The following is a 24,926-nucleotide window of genomic DNA, read 5'->3' as shown; positions in this document are numbered from 1 at the left end:
CATAGCATCCATCACATTTGCGAGGGTAAGATTAGGATTATTCCCTCTTGCTTGTTGCAGTAAAGCAGGAGCATAAGCACGACAGGCGATTTCCCATTCATGGGCAAACAATACACCTGCTGATGGGGGTAAAACCGTACGTGCCAAAAGCTTGATGTCATCTGGAACCAATAGCTGGGCTAATGTGGCTTCCAAAAGAGCTTGTGTAAATGGAGCTTGCAGTCCATTTGTCCTAACTGACAATTGAAGCTCTTTCAAGATTTTAAAGTCAAAAGGTTGGTGCTGGGCTTGAGTTCCTGGTGGAGCACCAGTAGGGGGCACAATAACAGGGAATGCCATGGTATCCTGTGATAAGGAACAGGCAAGCACTGCACGTTGAAAAGGGGTAGCTTGTTCTGCTGCTGAAAGAGCAGGGTCATTTCCAGCCAGACCACTGTATTTTTGCAGGATTGGGTCCTCTGGTGAGGCACTGTAATCTGGAGGTTTGGGGTCTGGGGCTACTGGCAAAACAAGTGCTGGAACACATGGCATAGCAGCATGCTGAATTAATGAAGCTGAAGGTTGTTTTGGCAATGTAGCCATGGAGATATTTTTTGGTGATAGAGAGCCCATAGCATAACAAATTTTACACCAAGCATTTAAAATTCGAACACTGAAATTGGGGTGTCCATGAAAATATGTTCCAATCTTATCCCATTGCTTTAGTTTCCAAGTCCCATTTGCAGCAAAGCAGGGGCAATGCTCATCGATGGCTTGAATGAGCTGTATCAAATCACCATCAGGGACTTCCAATTTGTTGGAGGAGAGGAGAAATTTTAAGTCCTTTAAAAATTTCTGTTGCGGAAATGACAGGGAACTGCCCATATTTCTAAAATCAATATATAAGGGATCGACTCACCAGGGATCCGTAGATGAATTCAGCGCTGATTAGCCCTTTCCGGGCGGGGTGAGTCGATGATCGAGAAGCCTCTTATGGTTTCCTTTGAAGTTTGAAGTCAGCGTCCCACTGCTTCCTTTCTTTAGCCTTTGAAGTCCGTCTCAACTGCTTTCTTCAGTCAGCCTCCTTTCTTTTAAGTTTTCCTCTTCTTTTAATTGAGCCTCAGAGACGGCACCACTTGTTGGAACCAGCCAGTCAATTGGTGCTTAGCATAGCATAGAAAAAAGACACAATGAGGCAGCGAGTATTTTCATAATGCTGGAGAGCTGGTCCTTTCAGCCTTTCTCCTCCGGCAGCTTTTTATTATCTCTTTTGTTCTCCCAGCCGCATGGCCGTTTTTTCAAAGTCTCCTGTTACCTCATCCAGTCAAGGCTTGACACTCCCCTCTCCGTATAAGGTAATCATTGCCCAGAGGAATGTCAGGGGGCCCCTGCAGTATTTACAAGCCTCGGCCTTAGCTGTATGACTCCCACAGGTAGGACTCGAACCCGTGGCTTCAACTTAGAAGAAAGGAATTATGTACCGTATCTTTGCTCTATAAGACGCACCAGACCATAAGACACACCTAGTTTTTGGAGGAGGAAAACAATAAAAAAAATATTCTGAATCCCAGAAGCCAGAACAACAAGAGGGGTCGCTGTGCAGTGAAAGCAGCAATCCCTCTTGCTGTTCTGGCTTCTGGGATACCTGCGCAGCCTGCCTTCGCTCCATAAGATGCACATACATTTCCCCTTACTTTTTAGGAGGGAAAAAGTGAGTCTTATAGAGCAAAAAATACGGTATTCAGTGGTCTGTATTTGCCTGAGTTTGAGTCTGGACTAAGGATTCTGAGCTCCTGTGTTCTGATTCGATACATGATGTCTAATCACAGAACATTTCAGGATTTGGGCCTCTGCCATTGGCCCTTGAACTCTTGAGTCGTGATTCGCAGCCTGGAAGTTTAGACAGCCAATCACGTTGGGAGTGGGAGTGGCCCAGGCTTCCAGGAATGTATATAAGCCGTTGCTTTGCCCCTGTTTCCCAGTTATGTAGTTCAATAAAGGTTCTTGCTGTTGCCTTGAGGAAGCCCACCTACACTTCACCAACAAAACATACGGAAAAAAATTCTGATAGCAAAAGCTGTTTGACAGTGAAACAGTCTCCCTTGGAGGAGGTGGATTTTCCTTCCATGGAGGTTTTTAAGCAGAGGTTGGATGGTAATTTGCCATGGATGCTTCAGCTGAGATTTCTGCATTGCAGCGGGTTGGACTAGATGACCCTAGGTGTCCCTTCCAACTCTATGATTCTTTACCTGTTCTCACGGTGGCCGGCCAGATGCCTTTGGTATTCCCACAAGCAGGACCTTAAGTGCGATGGCACATTCTCCACCTGTGATTCCCACTACCTCTCATGGCGAAATCCATAGCCTAGCAGCTATTGAGAGCACAATCCTCCACGGATTCATCTAATCCTCTTCTGCAGCTGTCTAAGTTGGCAAACTGCTAGTGAAGCCTCTGCCTGTGGGGATCCTATGGGGCTTAACCGGAATAAAATTCGCAAATGCTTCAGCCGAACAGAGTTGGAAGCATAATTACAGCCAACAATACAGTCGGCGCTCACAAAGAGATGAATGCGCAGGTAGTTTGTCTGAACATGAGCGACGCCGTCGATAAGTCCCTCAGAACCCAAAGGGAAGACGACTAGGCCTACAAAAGCCGCTGTCAGCCAGTCCAAAGGACCCTGTAATGCATCAAGCAGCAAACTTTCTCAGCTGCAGCTTGTACAGTATGCAGCCCTGCAATTGTAACTCAGTTGTATGGAATAATATTGGGTGATAAAGGACGCAGATTTCCCCACCCCCTTGCTAATCAGCTGTGCATATACATTAATTAATCTGCATTATACAAGATAGTTTGTTGTTGTGAATGCATCAGTGAAGCCAGTCTGGTATCTCAAGTATCGGACAAGTGCTTGTTCAGTCTTCCCCGCGGCCTCTGGCCTGTCCACTCTCTGCCATGAAAATGATTTAACGCTTCTCTGTCTATTGCTGTCCCCCTGGATTCTGCCCAGCCAGGGAGTGCGTGCGACTGCTTGCAGAGAAGCCAGGCTGCGTTCAGCGGGGCTTGCTCCCAGGTAGGCACGCAGACGATGGCAGCCAGGATCACTTGCCAAGTCGAAAGAAAAGCGCCAGGGCTTTCAGTGAGCTGTCATGTCCTTCATCCACTGGGTGCCCTCCAGATGTGGACTATAGTTCCCATCCACCTCAACCATCACAGTCCAAAAGCAGAGGGTGCCAGCTTGGCGCAGGCCGAACTAATAGCATCAGGCTCCTTATGCTGTCTTGTTGTTGTTGTTTAGTCATTTAGTCATGTCCGACTCTTCATTATCTGTCCTTCCAGGGAGCACTCAGGGCTGATTTCCTTCAGAATGGAGCGGTTGGATCTTCTTGCAGTCCATGGGACTCTCAAGAGTCTCCCCCAGCACCAGAATTCAAAAGCATCCATTCTTCGGCGATCAGCCTTCTTTATGGTCCAGCTCTCACTTCCATACATCACTACTGGGAAAACCATAGCTTGAACTATACGGACCTTTGTGATGTCTCTGCTTTTTAAGATGCTGTCTATACAGGCTGGTTAGAGACCATAAATATTATTCAGCTCTGCTGTAGAACAAGCTCCAGCCCCCATCCTTCTTGTCCTCCACTGAATGATTTTGCCCCTGCAGGGCTAACCCAGAATGTGTGCAGGGGCTGACATGAGAAGAGCACAGAGCAGATAAAGCCCCTGCCTTCACAACGCGTTTGACAGATAGGATGATTCAGTCATCAGCCCTGCTCCTGGCCTCCGCCCCTCCATGCTCCAGGCAGACTGTCTGCCCTTTTTATTAGTAAAATGCCGCACACACATTACTGAATTAAATTTACATTTGTTCCTCTCCTTTCTTTTTCCAAAAGCAGAATCAGTTTTCAGAAACATTGGGAGGTGGGTTAGTGACGTTATTGGGTTCCTGCCAGTCGGAGCTGTACACAGCTGACTTTGGCCCCAGATGCACAGAATTTCTTTTCTTCTTCTTCCTGCGAGGGAAGAAGAGTCACATCTAAACGACACAGTGAGCATACTCAGGCTCACTACTCCTATTGCACCCATCCATTTCTACTCTTAGTCCTCGGAGAGCTGCTTTATGGTATACCGACTCAGACTAATTGTCTGTCTAGCTCAGCACAGCCCATGATGACTCGGAGGCACTAGGAATCGAACCCAGGGCTTTGCATTGCAGGGGGTTGGACTAGATGACCCCTGGGATCCCTCCCAACTCTACGATTCTATGATTCTGCATGCATATTTTGTGCCCCGCCCTCTAGGAACATGGGGAGCTGTTGCATGCAGGGAAGGGACTCTGTCATGAAACTAGTCCAAAATACCTGCAGGGTATTGATTTAATTGCTATACCAAAAGAGGTGGGCAACCACTGATATCAGAGATATTTTTCTCTATTAAAATGGTGGAGATGGGGGGTAAAATCCCCCCAAAAAGAATGTTACTTTTATGCCACAACAGCTGCGAGAATATTACTAGCGAAGAGTTGGAAGAAACAAGATTTACCAACTATCGAAGAATGGCAGATGAAGATGATGGACTACATGGAACTTGCCGAACTGACTGGGAGACACCGAGACCAGAGAGAAGAGACGGTGGAAGAAGACTGGAAGAAGTTTAAAGAGTATTTGAAATAATAATTTCAAATATTTAAATATTTGAATCTTAGAATAGCTTTGGAATTGGATTTAGGCTGTAGGGTTAGAAGTATGGTATTATTTGTAAGTGATAAAATATGAAGATTTTTATGGTAAAAGTAAGCGTGATTTTAAAAAATGGTTTAAAATTATGATATATGTAAACTGCTAAAGATGAGGTGAAATGAAAATCAGATAGGGGGGAGGACCTAACAATGTTTAGAAAAAATAAGGATAAGACAAGAATTTGTTTGTAATGTTTGTTTTTCTGTTTGTGTTGTTTAGTTGTGTTATAAAATGAATTAAATTTTTTGGGGAAAAAATAAAATAAAATTGTGGAGAAGCAATGTAAGCTTTCGAGTTGTGCGGACTGCTCGTTGTGTTGAAATAAACAAAAGATGCTAAGAAGGTGGTGAGCTCTCCTTCCTTGGAGATTTTAAAACAGAAGGTGGATTCTTCAGTTGCAATTCCTGCATTGCAGGGGGTGGGCTGGATGAGCCTCGGTCCCGTCCAATTCCACAATTCTATGAATGCAGCCGAAGAGCTGCTGTGACGACAGCTTAAGAAAGATCACAACTGGCCTTAGACGCAGTTGATGGGGAGGGAGGGGAAAGCAAACTGAATAGCCCCCCTCAAAAGAAAGGAGGTTAAGAAAGGAGGTTGCAGAGGTTCAACCGTAGAAATAAAACCAAGGTATCACACAAGCTGGGACGAGGGTGGCGCTGTGGTCTAAACCACTGAGCCTAGAACTTGCCGATCAGAAGGTCGGCAGTTCCAATCCCCGTGACGGGGTGAGCTCCTGTTGCTCGGTCCCTGCTCCTGCCAACCTAGCAGTTCGAAAGCACGTCAAAGTGCAAGTAGATAAATAGGTACCGCTCCAGCAGGAAGGTAAACGGCGTTTCTGTGCGCTGCTCTGGTTCACCAGAAGCGGCTTAGTCATGCTGGCCACATGACCCGGAAGCTGTAAGCCGGCTCCCTTGGCCAAGAAACCGAGATGAGCACCACAACCCCAGAGTCGGCCACGACTAGACAGGGGTCCAATGGTCAGGGGTCCCTTTATCTTTACCTATCACACAAGCTAAAAATTGAGGAGTTGGCCCGTGATGCTGGAAAAGGACATTGTGCTTTCTCTTCTTTATTTCTGCCTTCAGGAGAGTGATGTGTGTACATAGTTATGAGTTTGTGGGTGCCAGACTCCTAATTAATCCCTAGATCCAGCAAGTGTTAAAATCTATCCAATCAGGCCAAATTAGCTGCTGCTGCTGCTGCTGCTGCTGCTGCTGCTGCTGCTGCTTCAAATATGGTTTTATTAAAACTTTTCAACATACGACATAAAAACAGAAACAGAACAAGAAATAAGAAAGAAAGAAAACGAAGGAGATAGCAAATAAGCAAAGAGATATAAGAACAGTAAAGAGACACAGAAAGATAAGTAAAAGCGACTTTCCGCTATCCATTTGTCAGTTGTGCCTGCAAGAATTCCTCATAATGGAAAGAAGATAGCCATACCTTTTTAGAGAAACATACCACGCTGAAAATAAATATCACCAAAACCGAGCAGCTATGAAGAAGCTCAAGCTTCCCTGGGGAAGTTTGAAAACTGCCACTTGAATTTTTTAATTAACCCCACTCTGGCATTCGTCCAGACTCAACAGACTGCGGTTACTTGAGAAAAGTCAACTGCAAACTATAGCTTATGAATGAAACTGGCTGCTATCAAGCAAGCCGTAGTTAAGACTAATAGGCAGGGTCTCTTGGTCACACGACAGCATGACCAAAAGGCTGCAAACTAAGAGCAATGCATAAGAGCAATGCTTTCTTCCACTCCTCTGATTTCTATTCTATTTCTATTGCTGACTTCAACCCAAAGACATTTAATTAGAGGGTTGATAGACAGCATAAGGAAGTGAGAGATTTTACTTTCTTGGGTTCCATGATCACTGCAGATGGTGACAGCAGCCACGAAATTAAAAGACGCCTGCTTCTGGGAAGAAAAGCAATGACAAACCTAGACAGCATCTTTAAAAGCAGAGACATCACCTTGCCAACAAAGGTCTGTATAATTCAAGCTATGGTTTTCCCAGTAGTGATGTATGGAAGTGAGAGCTGGACCATAAAGAAGGCTGATCACCGAAGAATGGATGCTTTTGAATTCTGGTGCTGGAGGAGACTCTTGGGAGTCCCATGGACTGCAAGAAGATCAAACCTCTCCATTCTGAAGGAAATCAGCCCTGAGTGCTCACTGGAAGGACAGATCCTGAAGCTGAGACTCCAAGACTTTGGCCACCTCATGAGAAGAGAAGACTCCCTGGAAAAGACCCTGGTGTTGGGAAAGATGGAGGGCACAAGGAGAAGGGGACGGCAGAGGACGAGATGGTGGGACAGTGTTTTCGAAGCTACCAGCATGAGTTTGACCAAACTGCGGGAGGCAGTGGAAGACAGGAGTGCCTGGCGTGCTCTGGTCCAGGGGGTCACGAAGAGTCGGACACGACTAAACAACTAAACAACAACAAGACAGCATAAGGAGGCTGATGCTATTAGTTCGGCCTGCGCCAAGCTGGCACCCTCTGGTTTGGGGCTGTGATGGTTGAGGTGGATGGGAACTATAGTCCACATCTGGAGGGCGCCCGGTGGGTGAAGGACATGACAGCTCACTGAAAGCCCTGGCGCTTTTCTTTCGACTTGGCAAGTGATCCTGGCTGCCATCGCCTGCGTGCCTACCTGGGAGCAAGCCCCGCTGAACGCAGCCTGGCTTCTCTGCAAGCAGTCGCACACACTCCCTGGCTGGGCAGAATCCAGGGGGACAGCAATAGACAGAGAAGCGTTAAATCATTTTCATGGCAGAGAGTGGACAGGCCAGAGGCCGCGGGGAAGACTGAACAAGCACTTGTCCGATACCTGAGATACCAGACTGGCTTCCCTGATGCATTCACGAATGTGCCATTATCTGATTAAATGGGTTAAATGAAAATTCAAAATGGAGATGTAATGAATCGCAGCTGGTTGATCATAATCTCTCCATATCCTTGGCAGGTTGTCATTTTTTTCCGTACTGACTTCTCTGTGTCCTTCCCCCAGGAGATGGGAAGGGAGTGCATATACATTTGGTGAAAGGGAGAGGTGGGGCTCGCAGAATGGGTGTATTTTCTGTGTCTTTGCCACAAGGTGAACTGGCACCCCTAAAACATTTCCTGTTTGCATGGTGGGCATTTTGCGATTGTTGGCATTCTGCACCACTCTTTTTGATGCACTGATTGATTGATTGATTGAGTCCATTGATTGATTAAGTCCACTGCTGTCTCTTTCCTTTGTAGTCAAATGCAGTTCTTCACTTTGGAAGGGGCAGCGATATTTCTAAGAAAACTGTAAGGTAACATAGCACACCCAAACCTTGCTTCAAAGTATACTTTTAGCCTGGTCTCCGTCATCAGGGAACTGGTTTATTAAAATATATAACCAAAAACAGAAACAGAACAAGAAATAAGAAAGAAAATGAAGAAGATAGCAAATAAGCAAAGGGATAAAAACAAGAACAGTAAAGAGACAGAGAAAGATCAGTTTCTTATCTTCAGGGCCGTCTTTAGCAGATGCGGCGCTGGGGTGCAAATATCTGCCCAGCGCCCCCAAATGACCACGGCTAGTGGGGGGGCAAAGCTGCACATTGCCAGCCATGGGGGGGGGCGCAACTCTTCCCCATGCCGCTGCGGGAGAGCAATCCCCGCGGAGGCTTGGGAAGGAAGCTGCGTGCCCGCCAGACATATACCGTATTTTTTGCTCTATAAGACTCACTTTTTCCCTCCTAAAAAGTAAGGGGAAATGTGTGTGCGTCTTATGGAGCGAATGCCGGCTGCACAGCTATCCCAGAAGCCAGAACAGCAAGAGGGATTGCTGCTTTCACTGCGCAGCGATCCCTCTTGCTGTTCTGGCTTCTGAGATTCAGAATATTTTTTTTCTTGTTTTCCTCCTCCAAAAACTAGGTGCGTCTTGTGGTCTGGTGCATCTTATAGAGCGAAAAGCACGGTTGTTGACGGGGCGCAGCTGGCGGGTGTGCAGGGAAAGGGGAGGCCGCCGGCAAAGCCACACAGCTCCCCCGATCACCGGGGCGCCCCTGAGAGGCCGACGCCCTGGCGCAACGCAGCACTAAGCCCTATGGGAAAGACGGCTCCGCTTATCTTTCCCGGAAAGATCTAGTCCCGGAACGCAACTCTGTTATGTATGCAGCAGTACAATGATCTCCGCGGCTGCAGGGCAGACAAAACAATTTGCAAGCAGATGTCATGGATGATAGGAGTTGTAGTCAGAAATATCTGGAGGACAGGTGGATTGGGAGAAGGCTGGCTTCGTGGTGGAGCATTTGCTTTGAATACAGAAGGTGGCAAGTTGTAACCTCAGGTAAGGCTGGAAGGATCTGCAAATTTCATTTCTCTCCATTTCTAAATTTTTCCAGCCTTAAATTCAGTTCTCCAGAGTTTTCTTTCTGCAGCAATTTGCAATTTTTGTTTATTTTTAAAAACCTCATGGATATTATTCCACTTTTAGGGCCAAATTCTCCTCAATAGACACATTTTTGCTTGCAGTCTTAACCAACGTCCACTCTTGCCAGCAATAATTGCTCCCAATATGATTTTTGTATGCTGCTTTCATATTGATTTTTTTGCACATTTTCCTATGCTTATTGTTGATTTATTAATTTTATTATCTGCTGCCCTTCATCCGAGGACCACAGGGCGACATACAGTATAAAAACACAAAAATACATATCATAATAACATTTTTGTAAGCGTTTGCTTAGCTGGAGAACAGTGTTGCAGATTTGGATAATTGTGAACTTGGAGGAGGGTGGGGCTTCAGTTCTTATATTGTTTCGGAGCCTGGGAATTTAATAAATTCAACTTAAAATGTGAACTGAATTCAATTCCTTACCCCCAGAAAAACTCTTGTCTGAAGCCTGGTACTTATATAGCACCCTCTCAAACCACCAGGGCAGCGTAAAGCACTTAAAAAGCCCTCAGTAACTGCAGTTCTGGTTGGACAATGACAGTCAAAGCAACAGACCCCCGTTTCAGGCAGACATAAGCCTCAAATCATCCTTTTTTCTTAAACAGATATCACTGCTTGCAAGCCTTGAGAAGCTGCTTTGCCTAGGAAGGGAAGCTCCCGTGCTTAACTTGTGAAGTAGCCAGCAGCGTAGCGTGGGTTGTCAGCACCCGGGGCAAGGCAAGTAATTTGCGCCCCTAACCCCTAACCTGCCGCCGCTGCCAGCTTCTTCTTGCTGCTGCCTGGGCTGGGGTATTTACGGTAAGGTAGCCACGACGGCGGCGGGGGGTCTGTGTCAGGTGATCTGAGGCGAGTTGCCGCCCAAACGACGCCGCTTGCCCGGAGGAGGAGGAGGGCAGAGAGGCGAGGAAAATGCAACATGGCCCAGCAGCAGCAGCGGGGCTGTGAGGAGGGGCTGCCTGGCGCGCCCTCCGTGGCCCTGACGCGCGGGGACTGCGGCGAGCGCTGAGAGCCGCTGCCTGCCGGACGCCTTCAGCCCGGACGCGCGCACAGCTCGTCGGTTCCGCGAGACATGGGGCTCTGCTACAGCCTGTGCCCGAGGCTCTTCGGTGACTCCGGAGGCGGCGAGCGCGCCCCCCCAGATGTTGCGCCCGGTGCGGCCGGCCCCCCCTGCACCTTCCACGCTACGCCACTGGAAGTAGCACAGGGAAATGTTCCCTGATACCAAGATGAGGAATTCTATGGAATGCAGATACAGAGAACTGATAAGAATTATGATCTGTTGTGACCTTGATGGAAGTGTAGACGGGCCTTCTTGTGTTTTGGCTCATTTTTCTCCTTTTTTCATTTTTTTAATCTTTTCTTTCTTTTCTTTTCTATTCCCCCCCTCCTCCTTTCCTTTTCCTTTCCCCTCTTTTCTTTCCCATAATAGCTATTGTTTTATACCATGTACTTTGATATTTTTTGTAGGTTTTTTTAGCTTTTTCCATTATTATTATTCAGGATTTTTCTTTTGTAATTTTGGTTGTTTATACTTATCTGTATTTGTTTAGAGCAAAATAAAAGTGTGTGTGTGTATGTGTGTGTGTGTATACACATACACAGTGGTACCTCGGGATGCGAACGGGATCCATTCCGGAGCCCCGTTCGCATCCTGAATGGAACGCAAGATGCGACGGCGCGTCTGCGCGTGTTGCGTTTCACCGCTTCCGCGCATGCGCGTGATGTCATTTTGAGCGTCTGCACATGCGCTAGCGGCGAAACCCGTAAGTAACGCGCTCCATTACTTCCGGGTTGCCGTGGAGCGCAACTTGAATTTGCTCAACCTGAAGCACATTCAGCTCGAGGTATGACTGTGTATATATGTATATATATGTGTGTGTGTGTGTGTGTGTGTATATATACATATATATGTGTGTGTGTGTGTGTGTGTGTGTGTATATATATATATATATATATATAGCGAAGTAGCAAAGCAAAGGGTTTCTGGGCGCCTGTATGATGCCTCTCCCAGTAATCTGTTGCTCTCATTGGTGATGCTGGCAGGGGGGTTAATACCGGTGTGGGGTGGCCCCAGAAAGCAGCAAGCTCAAGCATTTTCTGGGAATCCAAGACATGAAACGAGGAGTGTTTAGGAACATAGGAAGCTGAATTTTACTGCCTTATGCAGAATATCAGACCATTGGGCCCATCTAGCTCAATAGTGCCTGCACAGACTGGCAGCAGCTCTCCAGTAGGGCATCTCTCCTAGCCCTACCCAGAGATGCTGTCAGGAACCTTCTTCAATCAAAGCACTGCTCTGCCACCAAGTTTTATGCAAGGGTTATGTTGTGTATTGAGTCAAAGGATTTTATATCTGTATTATTATTGTCTGTATTTGCATTAGGGTAAAGTCTCAGTCTTGTTTGCTTTAATAAAGAAGTGTTACTAGAGAACTGTCTCCAGCATATTATGTCAAGAGAGCTGAAATCACATACCCCACGTCACAACAGGTTATAGGAAGAAGCAGGACAGACCAGACCAGTTCCCTGGGTCTGCCTCTCTTATATGAAGGGGACCAGCTAAGAGTATACAGACATACATATTGGAGCCAGCAGGTTTGGGTTTGTTTACAGATTTCACAATGCTCCATATCCGCCTCCTTTAAAACATCCCTATTTAAAACAAGTCCTTCAACGCACCTGACAACCTCATCCATCAAAAGCCCAGCAGATTGCTTACCTGTTTCCCCATATCTGGCCAAACCACCCGCCTTCTTCCAATTGACAATTTAGCATTGATATTAATCACGCTTGTGTACATACCCGAAGCGCAAAGTGAGTTACGGTCTTTCCATCCATCTGCGGAAATCTACCCTGTCAGAGAGCTGACAGATTGTCTCGTGGCAGAGAATTGCTTTCATTTCCCTGTCCACAAGCATTTATCAAGGCCTGGGTGGGGGGCGGAGGGGGGGGGCTATTTCTTGGGTACCTAACTGCCTCCCCCCCTCACTGGCTGGCTGTGCAATATTCCAGCTGGGCATGGTGGAAAGTGCAGGGAGAGAGAGAGAGAGAGAGAGAGAGAGAGAGAGAGAGAGAGAGAGGGTCCCGTCTTGACCTGGCTAAAGTCTTCCCCAACCAACCTTCTAAAGCATCTCCTGGCTAAAGTCTTCCCCAACCAACCTTCCCCTGCAATTGCGGGAGCAGAGATGCCATTCTTAAGGGGGAGGGAAAGAGGTTCCAGATATATCCCTTCTCCTTTTTACGTAAGAACATCAAAAAAGCATGCTGGATCAGGCCCAGGGACCCATCTACTTCAGCATCCTGTTCTCACAGTGGCCAACCACATTAAGGTTACCAGATTTTTTTCAAAGAATCCAGGGACATCTCTCTTTTTTTTTTTTTTTGAAAAGAGAAAAAAAAGTTATTTTTGTATAAGTTATTTTTTAAAAAAATCAAGAAGTAATATCTTCTCTTTTGTGGTCCCTTCTGTCATGCGGCCTTCCTCTGGGCTCTCTGGGAGCGCTAGCCACCGTGGAGTAGGCTTGGGTCGGGCCTCGGCTCGGCCACATGTCCTTGCCCTCCCTGTGCTCTCCCACCTCTCCTCAGCGGCAGCGGAGCGGGAAGGTTGGGGCTCCCCTCTTTTTCCTCCTTCCTCTTTCCCTCTCTTTCTTCTCCTTCTCCTCTCTCTTTTTTTTAATAATATATTTATTAGCAATATTTTAATTTAATTACAATTCCAATAAACAATACCATAAAACATATCTTTTAACATAATCTTCTTAACTTCTTTGGACTCCCTCGCATCTCCCGCTCCTGCGTTCCTAGCCAAAAAGATTTTTCCAGCAAATTTATCCCCTTATTTCGATTCTTATTATCTAATTTTTCAATATTATATCACTAATTTTTAATATCCTTTATTCAAGTCTAAAAGAATTAAATATAACTTAAAATTTTTCCAAAAATTTATCTTTTCTTAAATTTAACTTATCTTCATATATCACTTCCTCTATCTCAATGGTGCCCAATTATTTACATTCTAGCATCCTCCTTAACATTCATATAATTTATAATATTTTTGTAGATAGATCTTGAATTTCTTCCAGTCTTCTTCCAACGTATCTTCTCCTCGGATTCTGCCCGTCATTTCAGCCAGTTCCATATAGTCTGTCAGTTGCATCTGCCATTTTTCCAGCGTGGGTAGAATCCTCTCCTCCTTCTCCCTGCATTGGCTCCGGGGTTTTCCTGTCCCCGGAGCACCACTGGGCAGCCAGCCGAGGGCCGGGCGCTCTTGCTCCCAGCTCAATTTGAGTCATGGGGGGGGGCCTGTGGTTCCCCCAGTTGACGCGCCGGGCGTCCCCAGTTCCCCCTCGGCAGTGGCAGGAGCAGTCTCAGCAGCCCAGAGCCAGCCTGGTAGCGCAGTTGGCTCTGGCTGGCTTCAGGAGCTGCTCACTGCCGTGGCACCCACGATTTTGCCTCGCCAGAACTCCCCATATGATGTCTCTTGTGCCATTGAACCAATCACGCAACATTCATTCCCTACTAATAAATCTACACTTTTAAAAAAAGTTTCAAATGCTTTACTTACAAAGTTCTAAAGGTCAGGTTCATACATTTACCTATGCAACAGCAAGTAAACATAGGCAGAAATATTGGGATACAATATACGGTAGATTGAAATAGCTCTAAGCATGCGGTTCAAGCTTGTAGTGAACAACTTCAGGCACACCTTATCTTGGTGAGTTATAAATCTACACTTAAAATATAAATCCGGGGACATTCTGGGGATGGATTTTGTCCGGGGACAGATTTGTAAATCTGGGGACCGTCCCTGGGAAACGGGGACGTCTGGTAACCATAAACCAGATGCCCAAATGGGAAACCTTGCAAGCAGGATTCGAACACAGGAGCAACTGTCCCCTCCCAGAGGGGAAGGGTTAAAGTCTCACTAACATATAGCTTTTCCTTTTGGGGTTTTGAAACAACACCCACCCACCCAGAAAAAAATAAAAATGGCTCAGATGTTGTTTTGGTTTAAAAGAACCGAATGTCTGGACTGGCTGCCAAAATGTATGCACAAAAGACAGAATCCTGGAGAAGCTGCCAGAACTTTTCAGAGCAAAAGCATCACGATGGCTTAGCGAGTCAGCTGGAGCTGCAGAAATATTTTACAAGATATAAAATGCTGTACGTAAAGAAATGAAATCAAACTGTGCCGCTCGCGCCTTTGCAGGCGCAAAGGAGCTGGGTTTGCGATCTTAGCCGGAGAGTGCCCCGTTTTCCCTGTTGCCGCCCAGAGAGATGATGGGGTGCCCTAGATGTCCCCCCAAAACAGGGCCTGCCTACTCCCATGCACAGCTCCCCACCCAGCCTGTGCTCAACTCGGTGACAGAAGAGGAGAGAAATTTCCTTATTTGCCCCTGTTCCACCAGCCTTTGGCTCCTGGTGCACACGATGCTCTAAGTCAGAGCCAGCCTAGCTCAGCCCAATGACATTCAGAATCAAGAAATTGTAGAGTTGGAAGGGGCCCCGAGGGTCATCTAGTCCAACCCCCTGATTTGCAGGAATCATAGCTGAAGCATCCCTGACAGGTGGCCACCCAACCTCTGTTTAAAAACCTCCAGTGAAGGAGAGTCCACCACCTCCAAGGGAATCCTTCCGAGCACAATTCAAAGTGTTGGTGCTGACCTTTAAAGCCCTAAACGGCCTCGGTCCTGTATACCTGAAGGAGCATCTCCACCCCCATCGTTCTGCCCGGACACTGAGGTCCAGCTCCGAGAGCCTTCTGGTGGTTCCCTCCCTGTGAGAAGTGAAGTTACAGGGAACCAGGCAGAGGGCCTTATCGGTAGTGGCACCTGCCCTGTGGAACGCCCTCCCTGCAGATGTCAACTATTTTACTTTTAAAAGACAACTGAAGGTGGCCCTGTTCAGGGAAGTTTTTAATGTCTGATGCTGTGTTGTTTTTAATATTCGGTTGGAAGCCACCCAGAGTGGCTGTGGAAACCCAGCCAGATGGGTGGGGAATAAATAATAAATTATTATTATTATTATTATTATTATTATTATTATTATTATTATTAACTGTGGCATCCAGAACTGGACCCTGGACTCCAGGTGTGGTCTGACCAAGGCAGAAGAGAGCAACACTCTTGCTTCCCTTGATTTGGACCCTATACGTCTGTTGATGCAGCCTAGGAACGCATTAGCCTTTTTTGCTGCTGCATCACACTGTTGACCGGTCTCTCCCCGCTTTCCCTGGAGATGTCAAGCATGGAACTAGTTCTGAGGTTTGTGCACGCACAGCCTCTGCCCTGGCTCTGAGATATAGCCCTTCCCTTTCTCAGATGCCTTTTGAAGGCAGAAATGGGCAATTCCGACCTCCCCTGCGGTTCTGCTTCTCTTCCCCATTTTGCAGTGATCTGCTACTTGCGGAGAGTGTCAGCAAACAGAGCAATGGCTTGGCTTTGCCCTCCTTCACTCCGACAAGCCACCTCCCTCCCTTTACTCGCAAGCATGTAATTGCTCTAAACTTGCCTCAATTCCAACAGCAGGGGACACAGAGACTCAACAAAACGCATTGTTTATTAAAAAGACACACAGAGAGAGAGAGAGAGAGAGAGAGAGAGAGAGAGAGAGAGAGAGAACACAAGTGTTGAAAAGGAGGGGAGCAGCAGATAACTTTCCGAGATTTTCTTCGTATTCTAAAATTAAGCATAGTTTGAAGGCAGGACATTACTACTGGCCTGGGAAAATACTGTATTTTTTGCTCTATATGACTCACTTTTTCCCTCCTAAAAAGTAAGAGGAAATGTGTGTGCGTCTTATGGAGTGAATGCAGGCTGCGCAGCTATCCCAGAAGCCAGAACAGCAAGAGGGATTGCTGCTTTCGCTGCGCAGCGATCCCTCTCGCTGTTCTGGCTTCTGAGATTCAGAATATTTTTTTTCTTGTTTTCCTCCTCCAAAAACTAGGTGCGACTTGTGGTCTGGTGCGTCTTATAGAGCGAAAAATACGGTAGTGATGGGGAGAAATAGTTATGCAGAATTGGCATGGACTTTTTTTGATTAAAGGGCTCCACAAGCACCCCCCCTCCCCAAGTTTAAGCAGCAGAGCAGGTGAGCACTCAGCTTCTGAAAAAATAATGACAGGTTACAAGCAAAAGGGCACCATAGCCCTACACATTGACATGCATTTTATAGAATACATACATGACCCTATCGGAAAAAGGATGCTATGTTAGATGGGCCTGTTAAACAGCCTTGCACATTTTCCTCTCGCCGCTCCCTCTTCCCAAACATTTCGGTTCTTCCTCCTGCTGCTCCGGAGGGCAGGACCAGAACCAGAACCAGTGGATTCAAATGAGATTCCGACTTAAGATCGGGAAGAACTTCCTGGCAGTAAGAGCTGTTCAGCAGTGGAACAGACTCCCAGAATGTGGTGGGCTCTCTTTCCTTGGAGGTTTCTAAGCAGAGGTCAAGGGGCCGCCTGCCAGGGATTCCTCTAGCTGCGATTTCTGCATTGCAGAGGGTTGGGCTGGATGACCTGTGGGGTCCCTTCCAACTCTGCAATTCTACGATTCTAGGAAACCAATCTTCCCCCAGCTCTGCCTTCCTCTCCCTGCATCCCAAGGCAGCAACCGAGATCCGAACACAAGCTGTTGTCCACTTCCTGGGCAGGGAACTAACTGTGCACTGCATTGCTTTCGATGGGCTGTGCATTTTGGATTACATTTGCATGTCCCTGTCCACATTTTCGGCACAACCTGTCGCTAATAAATACATTTTTACGGCACGGATTGAGGAATATACGTGGTTCCCCTCTTCTCTTTCCTCTGATGCTCTGCTAAAGCTTACTTAGACAAACATATTCAGTTAAACCAAACTAAGCCGAGTCTCCCATTATCTGCATAATGCTAAGCCTACCATAAGAACAGAAGGATTTCCCTGCTGGGTCAGAGAAGAGATCGCCCTCTTCTCACGGGGGCAAAAAATATGCTTTTGGGAAGCCCCTTCCCTCCATCAAAAAAGCAGGGCAAGAAAGGCAAGAGCCCAGCAATATCTGCCCCTGCAGGTATACTGCACCTGAACTGGAGGCTCCATAGAGCCATCATGACAAATATACAGGGAGAGACCCGTTTCCCTCCATGAATTTGCCACATCCCTCTTTCAAACCCCAGCTTTAAGCCCTTTAAAACTCTCACCCCTTTGTCGAGTGTTTTACTCTAAGCGTATTAGATATGAGTGGTCGTTAAATATTATTATTAAGCAACGGGAAGCTATGGACTGTTTTCTCTCGTACTGTTACGTTATCAGCGTTGCAACATCACCGGCGGAGCGCTCAGAGCAGGAGTCCCGGACCCCGCTTTGCAGAAGCAACAGGAGGTCTGCGAGCGCAGCACCCCACATTCCAGAGCAAGTGAAATAACACAAAAAACCATTTAAAGGGGGGGGGGCTTTACCGTAAGACCATTAAGTCCAAATGTCCCTATGTTCACTGCTGAGCATTGCACACACCTAAATCACATTTTGAGCCCTGTGCTGATTTTCTATGAAAAGGGATGTTGTTTTTGCAGCCCCCCACCCTCCTGCTTGCAAATTCTTTCCCCGGCCATTGATCTGTGCCAGCTTCTTCCAACTTACCAAGTATTGAAGGAAAGGGACTCTGCACATGCTCAGGGGCGCTGTCTTCTATTCCCGATTCACACATTTCCCAGCAATCCCCCCTCCCGCATCGGAAGCAGATTCCAATGGCACCATATCAAAGCCTTACCTGTGTGTCCTGTCGCAGGTGGTCAAGAGCTCAGGAGATGTCCAGAGAACACACAAGGGGGGGTTCCTTTCCCCCCCAGCCCAGACACCCCCCCCCGGGATGGGGAACCAGCTCTTCAAGCAGCCCGCACTCTCCTCACAGCTCTGGGGCTGGCATGGGCAGGAGCACTCAGCGCAACTGAAGTGCAATTCCATGCACGCCGACTCAGAAGCGAAGCCAGCTCAGCTTTCACGCGCATTATGTGGGTGGCGGGTGCTCAGGGCTGCCCCCGCCTCCCCGAAGGCGTTTTGTCACACTGCAAGCCGGGGGGGGGGGTGTGCCCCACCCAACGGCCCTCGCAATGTTGCAGAGGCTGCACTGGTTGCAAGGGGTGGGCGCCTCTAAACATCACCCCCCCAACACTGCCATGCCATCCAGAATCAGGCACCCCAAGGAGATATTTCCAGGGCACGGAGCCGAGTCAGAGGACCAGCGCAACGTAGTGGGGGAGACCCAGGTTCGAATCTTCCCACAGCCACAGAGCTCGCTTTTGTGACCTGCCTCCAGCCTCTCTCTCTGAGTCTGCCTCACAGAGTTGTGGGGAAGGTACAGCGGCGAGGCACAAACACCACCTCCAGCTCTTTGGAGAGAAGGTGGGCTATAAATACCTACGCAGTGGACTCCCCCTTCCTTGGAGGTTTTTATGCAGAGATTGGGCAGCCACCTGCCAGGGATTTTTCACTTGTGATTCCTGCATCGAAGGGGGTTAAGATAGATGACCCCTGGGGTCCTTGCCGGTCTCCTCAGTCACTTGGTGCATTTTGAATATAAATTTTCAGGCTTTCTGAACAGCCAAGGCAAAACTGATCTGCGCTCAGGCTGTGAGCCAGCTGTTTGAGAACAAGACAGGCAGAGGCATCGTTGCCTTATCCTTCCTAAGTCCCCTGGTTGCAATTCCCTCCGTCCCACCAACCATGGCTAAAAGACGAGGCCAAGGCAGAAACTTGCAGGGCATTCTCCTATCTCCATCCGTACGGGTAAACGGCAGAGTTCGGATGGCTTTCAGAGGGACCCTGTAAACAGCAGCAGGAAGAGGGGAAATGGCGCAGAAGAACCCTGTACGTTATTTTCAGCCAGATCCACTGAGCCACCCAGCCCTATACTGCCAACTCTGGCTGGCAGTAGCTCTGAAGAGTTTCAGACAGGGGGCGTCTCCTAACCCTACTGGAAGGCCCTGCCTTGGGACTGAACCTGGGACCTTTTGCATGCAGAGAAGGTGTTCTACTCCTGAGCCACAACCCTTCTGTAGCCCAAAGCCTATTTTAGGAAGCTAGAAAGCTGAGCATCAGGTCCATCTAGTTTAATACTGTCTACACGGACTGGCAGCAGCTCCCCAGAGTTTCAAGCAGGCGACGCTCCCTGCCCAATTTATTGCCTAGATATCCAAGCTTTCCCTCCAAAGAGCTTGAGGTGGTCTACAAAGCTCTCCCCCTCCTCATTTCATCCCCCACAACAGCCCTGCGAGGTGGATGAAGCTGAGGGGCAGTGACTGGCCCCCAAGGTTATCCAGTGAGTTGGGAATTTAAACTCTGGTCTCCTGGGTACTAATCCAACACTCTCTAACCACTACACCACACAGCCCTACCTAGAAATGCTGCCAGGGATCGAACCTGGGACCTTCTGGATGCAAAGCAGATGTGCTACCACTGGTTTCCCTGACTGTCCCTAAGAACAACCCCGTTTCTGACCATTTGCACCTATTTAGTATTGCAACAAACGGTCTTTTGCTGCCACCCGTGTCCAAAGTCAGCTCCCAGGAATCTACTTGATCACCCTCTCTGTCTGCCTACCAGATCTCTCCCGGTCCTCCTCCTATCCAGCCACCACCCCCATCGTCGATCCGCTCACCAATTTGCTCCCTAACCTCTCATCACCTCCACTTGCAACCGGGGTTGGACTAGAGGACCCGTGTTGTCCCTTGCACCTCGACCTTCCGCTTTCTTCATCGGATGAACAGGCTTTTGCGCCTCCACCGGGCTTCTTCATCCCGCGCCCAAAAACCACTGGGCAAAGATGAAAGAGAAGCGCCTTTAAGCATGTGCAGAGTGCACGCCGCCTTCCTCTTGGCAATTCCAGAATAACCACCATTTAGGATTCACGGGCAGGGCTTTCGGGAGCGCCCGTCGAGTCCCCAGAGCCCAAACCCACTCGCCCGACTCTGTCCTAACCGCCTGTCGCCCCGATCCCTCCCCGCTGTCCCTGCGCCCCTTCCCGCGAGCAAGGCAGGCTGGCAGGCACGTCCGTCCGTCCGTCCGCCTCGACGGCTGCCGGGACGCTTCCCCTGCAGCCAGCCCAAGACGAACCGCGCTCACCTCGGCTCCGTCCATCGCCCAGTCCGCCCGCCCGTCTCCTGCCGCCGCCGCCGCCGCTGCATCTTCGCCCGGTGCCCCGGCCGTCGGAAGCGCCTGCCTGCCGCTCGCTCCGCCGCTTGCAGGGCTTTTAAAGCGCCGCCAGAGGGCGTGCCCGCGCCGCCAGACGCCCGACGGGACGGCGAGGCGGAGCAGGATCGCGCCAGGTCCGTCTCTGCAGCTGAAAGCTCCTCCCTCGGATGGAAGGGAAGGAGGGGGCAGTGGCTCTGCCATAGCCTGGGGGAGGGATTCGCGCTCTGCACACGCCCAGGGGCACGCTGCTGTTCCCCCTTTTTTCAGGTTGATTTTTTTTTTTAAGTGCAAACATTACAGAAGGCAAGCGAGCAGAACAAAAAACAATTGACCCCCAAAGCGTCCCAGACTGGAAGGACGAAATTGCAAAGAATAATGGAGTTGGGAGGGAAACCCCAGGGTCATCTAGACCAACCGTCCGCAATGCAAGAGTATGCAGTCATCCCATACAGGGATCGAACCTGCAACCGTGGCGTTATCAGCACCATGCTCTAACCAACTGAACCACCATGTTACTGCATTGATCGGGAATCGAATTCAGACCTACCACTTGGCAGGTGAGAATTCTACCACTGAACCACCAATGCTGTGGAAAGGGGAATAGAAAGGGGGGGGGGGATATTTGTGGTCCCACAGGGGCTCGAACCCATGGCCTGCAACATACACACCACACATTTAAAGCACATCTCCCACTGCCCCGCCAATCATTCTGGGAACGGATGTTCCTTCTTGCAGAACTACAATTCCCAGCACCCTCAAACTCCAATTCCCAGGAATCTTGGGACCGTGCTTTAAATGTATGGTGTGCATGTTCCAAAAGCAATAAATCTATTACTGCACACACACACCCCACTCCGGCAGGCATCGTTTCGATCACGCAATCCAATTTTCCGTTTGCAGTCCTCCTGACTACGCTTATTACACTGAGTAGCTGCTGCCGCAGGAAGGCGCAAGGGGCTTGCGCAGCAGGGGACCCGCTACCAGGATGAGCACAATGCACGCCTTGGTCACGGGGCAATGTGCAGAGCCTGCCCAGGTGGGTGGTGACAAGAGTGCCGGCAGCAGCTCCCACGGTTTCTGCAGCCCCTGCAGGCAACAGATATGCACAGGCAAAGAGATGCGCATTCCTACCTGACTGGGTTGGTGCTTCACCAGTTACTACTACTACTAATACTACTAATTTATTATTTATACCCCGCCCATCAGGCTGGGCTTCCCCAGCCACTCTGGATGGCTTCCAACAAGATATTAAAATACAGTAATGCATCAAACATTAAAAGCTTCCCTAAACAGGGCTGCCTTCAGATGTCTTCTAAAAGTCTGGTAGTTGTTGTTCTCTTTGACATCTGGTGGGAGGGCGTTCCACAGGGCAGGTGCCACCACCGAGAAGGCCCTCTGCCTGGTTCCCTGTAACTTGGCTTCTCGCAGTGAGGGAACTGCCAGAAGGCCCTCTGCACTGGACCTCAGTGTCTGGCAGAACGATGGGGGTTATTAAATTGTGGGTGAACATATGAGATGACACAGCGATTCTTCAACGGCTCTTGTTTATTCACAGGCCAGAACAGAACTGAACTGAAGGGTTCAGCCAACCTGCTCATATAGAGCTCAACTACAAGGCAACAGCAACAACTTTCTGTAACTATCCAATCACTGAACATCACTTTCAATTCCTTATTTGCATATGTGGACCTGAGTGAAAACTATCTACAGTATCCCCCTGCTGGCCCAGGGTGAGAACTTCAGTACATAACAGGGGTGGAGATGCTCCTTCAGGTATACTGGACCAAGGCTGTTTAGGGCTTTCAAGGTCAGCACCAACACTTTGAATTGTGCTTGGAAACGTACTGGGAGCCAATGTAGGTCTTTCAAGACCGGCGTTATGTGGTCTCGGCGGCCGCTCGGGGTCACCTTCAAAGGTAGCCCCACATAGAGTGCATTGCAGTAGTCCAAGCGGGAGATAACCAGAGCATGCACCACTCTGGCGAGACAGTCCGCAGGCAGGGAAGGTCTCATCCTGTGTACCAGATGGAGCTGGTAGACAGTTGCCCTGGACCCAGAATTGACCTGCACCTCTATGGACAGCTGTGAATCCAGAATGACTCCCAGGCTGCGCACCTGGTCCTTCAGGGGCACAGTTACCCCATTCAGGACCAGGGAGCCCTCCTGTCCCCCCCAAAAAAACAGCATTTCTGTCTTGTCAGGATTCAACCTCAATCTGTTAGCCGCCATCCATCCTCCAACCGCCTCCAGGCACTCACACAGGACCTTCACCGCCTTCACTGGTTCTGATTTGAAAGAGAGGTAGAGGCCTCTCTCACATAAGCATAGAGACATAGAATCATCCAGTTGGAAGGGACACCCCAGGGCCATCTAGTCCAACCCCCTGCAATGCAGGAATGTCAACTAAAGCATCCCCGACAGATGGCCCTCCAACCTCTGCTTGAAACCTCCAAGGAAGGAGAATCCATCACCTTCTAAGGTTGCTTGTTCCAATGTCAAACAGCTCTTACCACCAGAAAGTTCTCCTTATGTTTAGTCAGAATCTCCTTCTTTGTCCTCTAATTCTATTTGTTTTAGGTCCCACCCTCTGGACCAGGAGGGAACAAGCCAGCTCCAACTTCCATGCGACAACTCTTAAGATATTTGAAGATGGCTCTCTTGTCACCTGTCAGTCTTCCCTTCTGCAGGCCAAATGCCCTCAACCGTTCCTCAGAAGGCTTGTCACCCACATGGGCCATAAATTTTTGGGAAGACCAATGCAGACCTTGCCCATGAAGGATCCAGACTTTTCTGGGACTCTTCGGACAGCGCACATGCCAATAATTGCACATTTCAGCAAGGCCAGCAAAGAGAAACGAGGCTACTTGGGGGCAGGAATTCAAGGCAAATATTTGTCGTGCCACACAGAGGCAACGGGTAAATCTCCTTGAGTCTCCTTGGGTGGGATCTGGTTTGTGGGCAGAGAATTCTAGGATCAGAGAGCAGGGTTTTCCTTTTTCTTTTTAAAAGTGCCTCTCTCTCTTCGCGTTTCAGAGGCTGAGGTTTGCTCAGGTGCAGGAGGCAGAAGACATGCGAGCCTCCAGCCTGGGGGACATCCTTCCAAGTGAAAAGCCCGGCTGGTAATTGTCTAGATCCTCATTTATCACAGGTGCAGTTTACAATGCAAATTCCCTTTTTTCACCCTCTGCTCGGACTGCCAAAAGGCTCTCCCATCCTGCTTTTACAGCCTGAAAAGGGAAGCAAATGAAGGTTTCCTGTGGTTTCAGAGACCTGTTTACTGACCAATGCAGAGTTAAACTATGGAACTCATTTCCACAGGAAGAGGCAGTGATGGCCGGCAACTGGGATCGCTTCAAAAGAAGGACAAATTACCAGAGCAGGATAAAACTACAAATGGCGATTAGCCAGGATGATTCTGCTCTGCCTCCACAGTCGGAGGCAGCAATATTTTTATTATTATTATTATTATTTTTATTTTTATTATTTACTTGTACCCTGCCCATCTGGCTGGGTTTCCCCAGCCACTCTGGGCAGCTTCCAACAAACATTAAAAATACATTAAAATGTCACACATTAAAAACTTCCCCGAACAGGGCTGCCTTCAGATATCTTCTAAATGTCAGGTAGTTGTTGTTCTCTTTGATTTCTGGTGGGAGGGTGTTCCACAGGGCGGGTGCCACTACCAAGAAGGCCCTTTGCCTGCTTCCCTGTAACCTCACTTCTCACAATGAGGGAACCGCCAGAAGGTCCTCGGAGCTGGACCTCAGTGTCCGGCCTGAACAATGTGGGTGGAGACACTCCTTCAGGTCTACTGGACCGAGGCCATTTAGGGCTTTCAAGGTCAGCACCAACACTTTGAATTGTGTTTGGAAACGTACTGGGAGCCAATGTAGGTCTCAGCGTCCCCTCCCAGTCACCAGTCTAGCTGCCGCATTCTGGATTAATTGCAGTTTCCAGGTCACCTTCAAAGGTAGCCCCTCGCAGAGTGCATTGCAGTAGTCCAAGCGGGAGATAACCAGAGTATGCACCACGAGACAGTCCGCGGGCAGGGAGGGTCTCAGCCTGCGTACCAGATGGATCTGCTAGACAGCTGCCCTGGATACAGGGAATACCAGTTGCAGGAAGCCGCAGGAGGAGAAAGGGCTCTTGCACTCGGCTCTTACTTGCAGGTTTCTGGCAGGCATCTGGCCCCTGTGAGAACAGGATGCTGATTTGGGAGGAAGGCGGTTATATACTCTGTTGCACCCTGAAATTCAAGCATTGTAAGCTTTGTATGAGAAATCGAGTTGGCAGAAACGGAACTCCACAGCGCCACCTGGTGTCACAGTGTTATAATGCACATGCAATGCCTATAACGTGCTTTTTCTTTGCCAATGTAGCTGAGTCCAGGTGGTATAGAGATTTTAACAACAACACTGGGAAACAAATATTTTGTTGCATTGACACCTGCAGTTCTAACCTAATTTCGACGTGCTGATTTCATCTGAAGTTGGTTTTGTTCTGTAAGCTCTAGGTTTTTTTTTTGCAATTCCTGTTTTTCACTTTTCACCATAATCTTTGTTTTTCACAATGCAATAATTCAATATTTTATTAAACACAAAGCCATAGTAGTACA

General features: G+C 48.5%; 1 protein-coding gene and 1 long non-coding RNA gene across 2 annotated transcripts in view; one reads left to right on the top strand and one right to left on the bottom strand.

The window, feature by feature from the left end:
* Nucleotides 1–20,354, bottom strand: part of NMUR1 (neuromedin U receptor 1) — a 31,151-nt gene extending 10,797 nt beyond the window's left edge. Inside the window, exon 1 of the mRNA XM_083739752.1 lies at nucleotides 20,243–20,354. Within this exon, the coding sequence (XP_083595878.1) occupies nucleotides 20,243–20,257 (15 nt within the window). The 5' untranslated portion in view covers nucleotides 20,258–20,354. The remainder of the gene's footprint in view (nucleotides 1–20,242) is intronic.
* A 2,159-nt stretch (nucleotides 20,355–22,513) lies between these two features.
* LOC310845134 overlaps nucleotides 22,514–24,926 on the top strand; it is a 71,413-nt gene continuing 69,000 nt past the window's right edge. The window contains exon 1 of the long non-coding RNA XR_014564499.1: nucleotides 22,514–22,612. This is a non-coding gene — a long non-coding RNA (uncharacterized lncRNA). The remainder of the gene's footprint in view (nucleotides 22,613–24,926) is intronic.

The sequence above is a fragment of the Podarcis gaigeae genome (genome assembly GCF_964106915.1).
Source record: "Podarcis gaigeae genome assembly, chromosome: 5".
NCBI classification, from domain to species: Eukaryota; Metazoa; Chordata; class Lepidosauria; order Squamata; family Lacertidae; genus Podarcis; species Podarcis gaigeae.
This window is presented reverse-complemented; position numbering and strand designations above follow the sequence as displayed.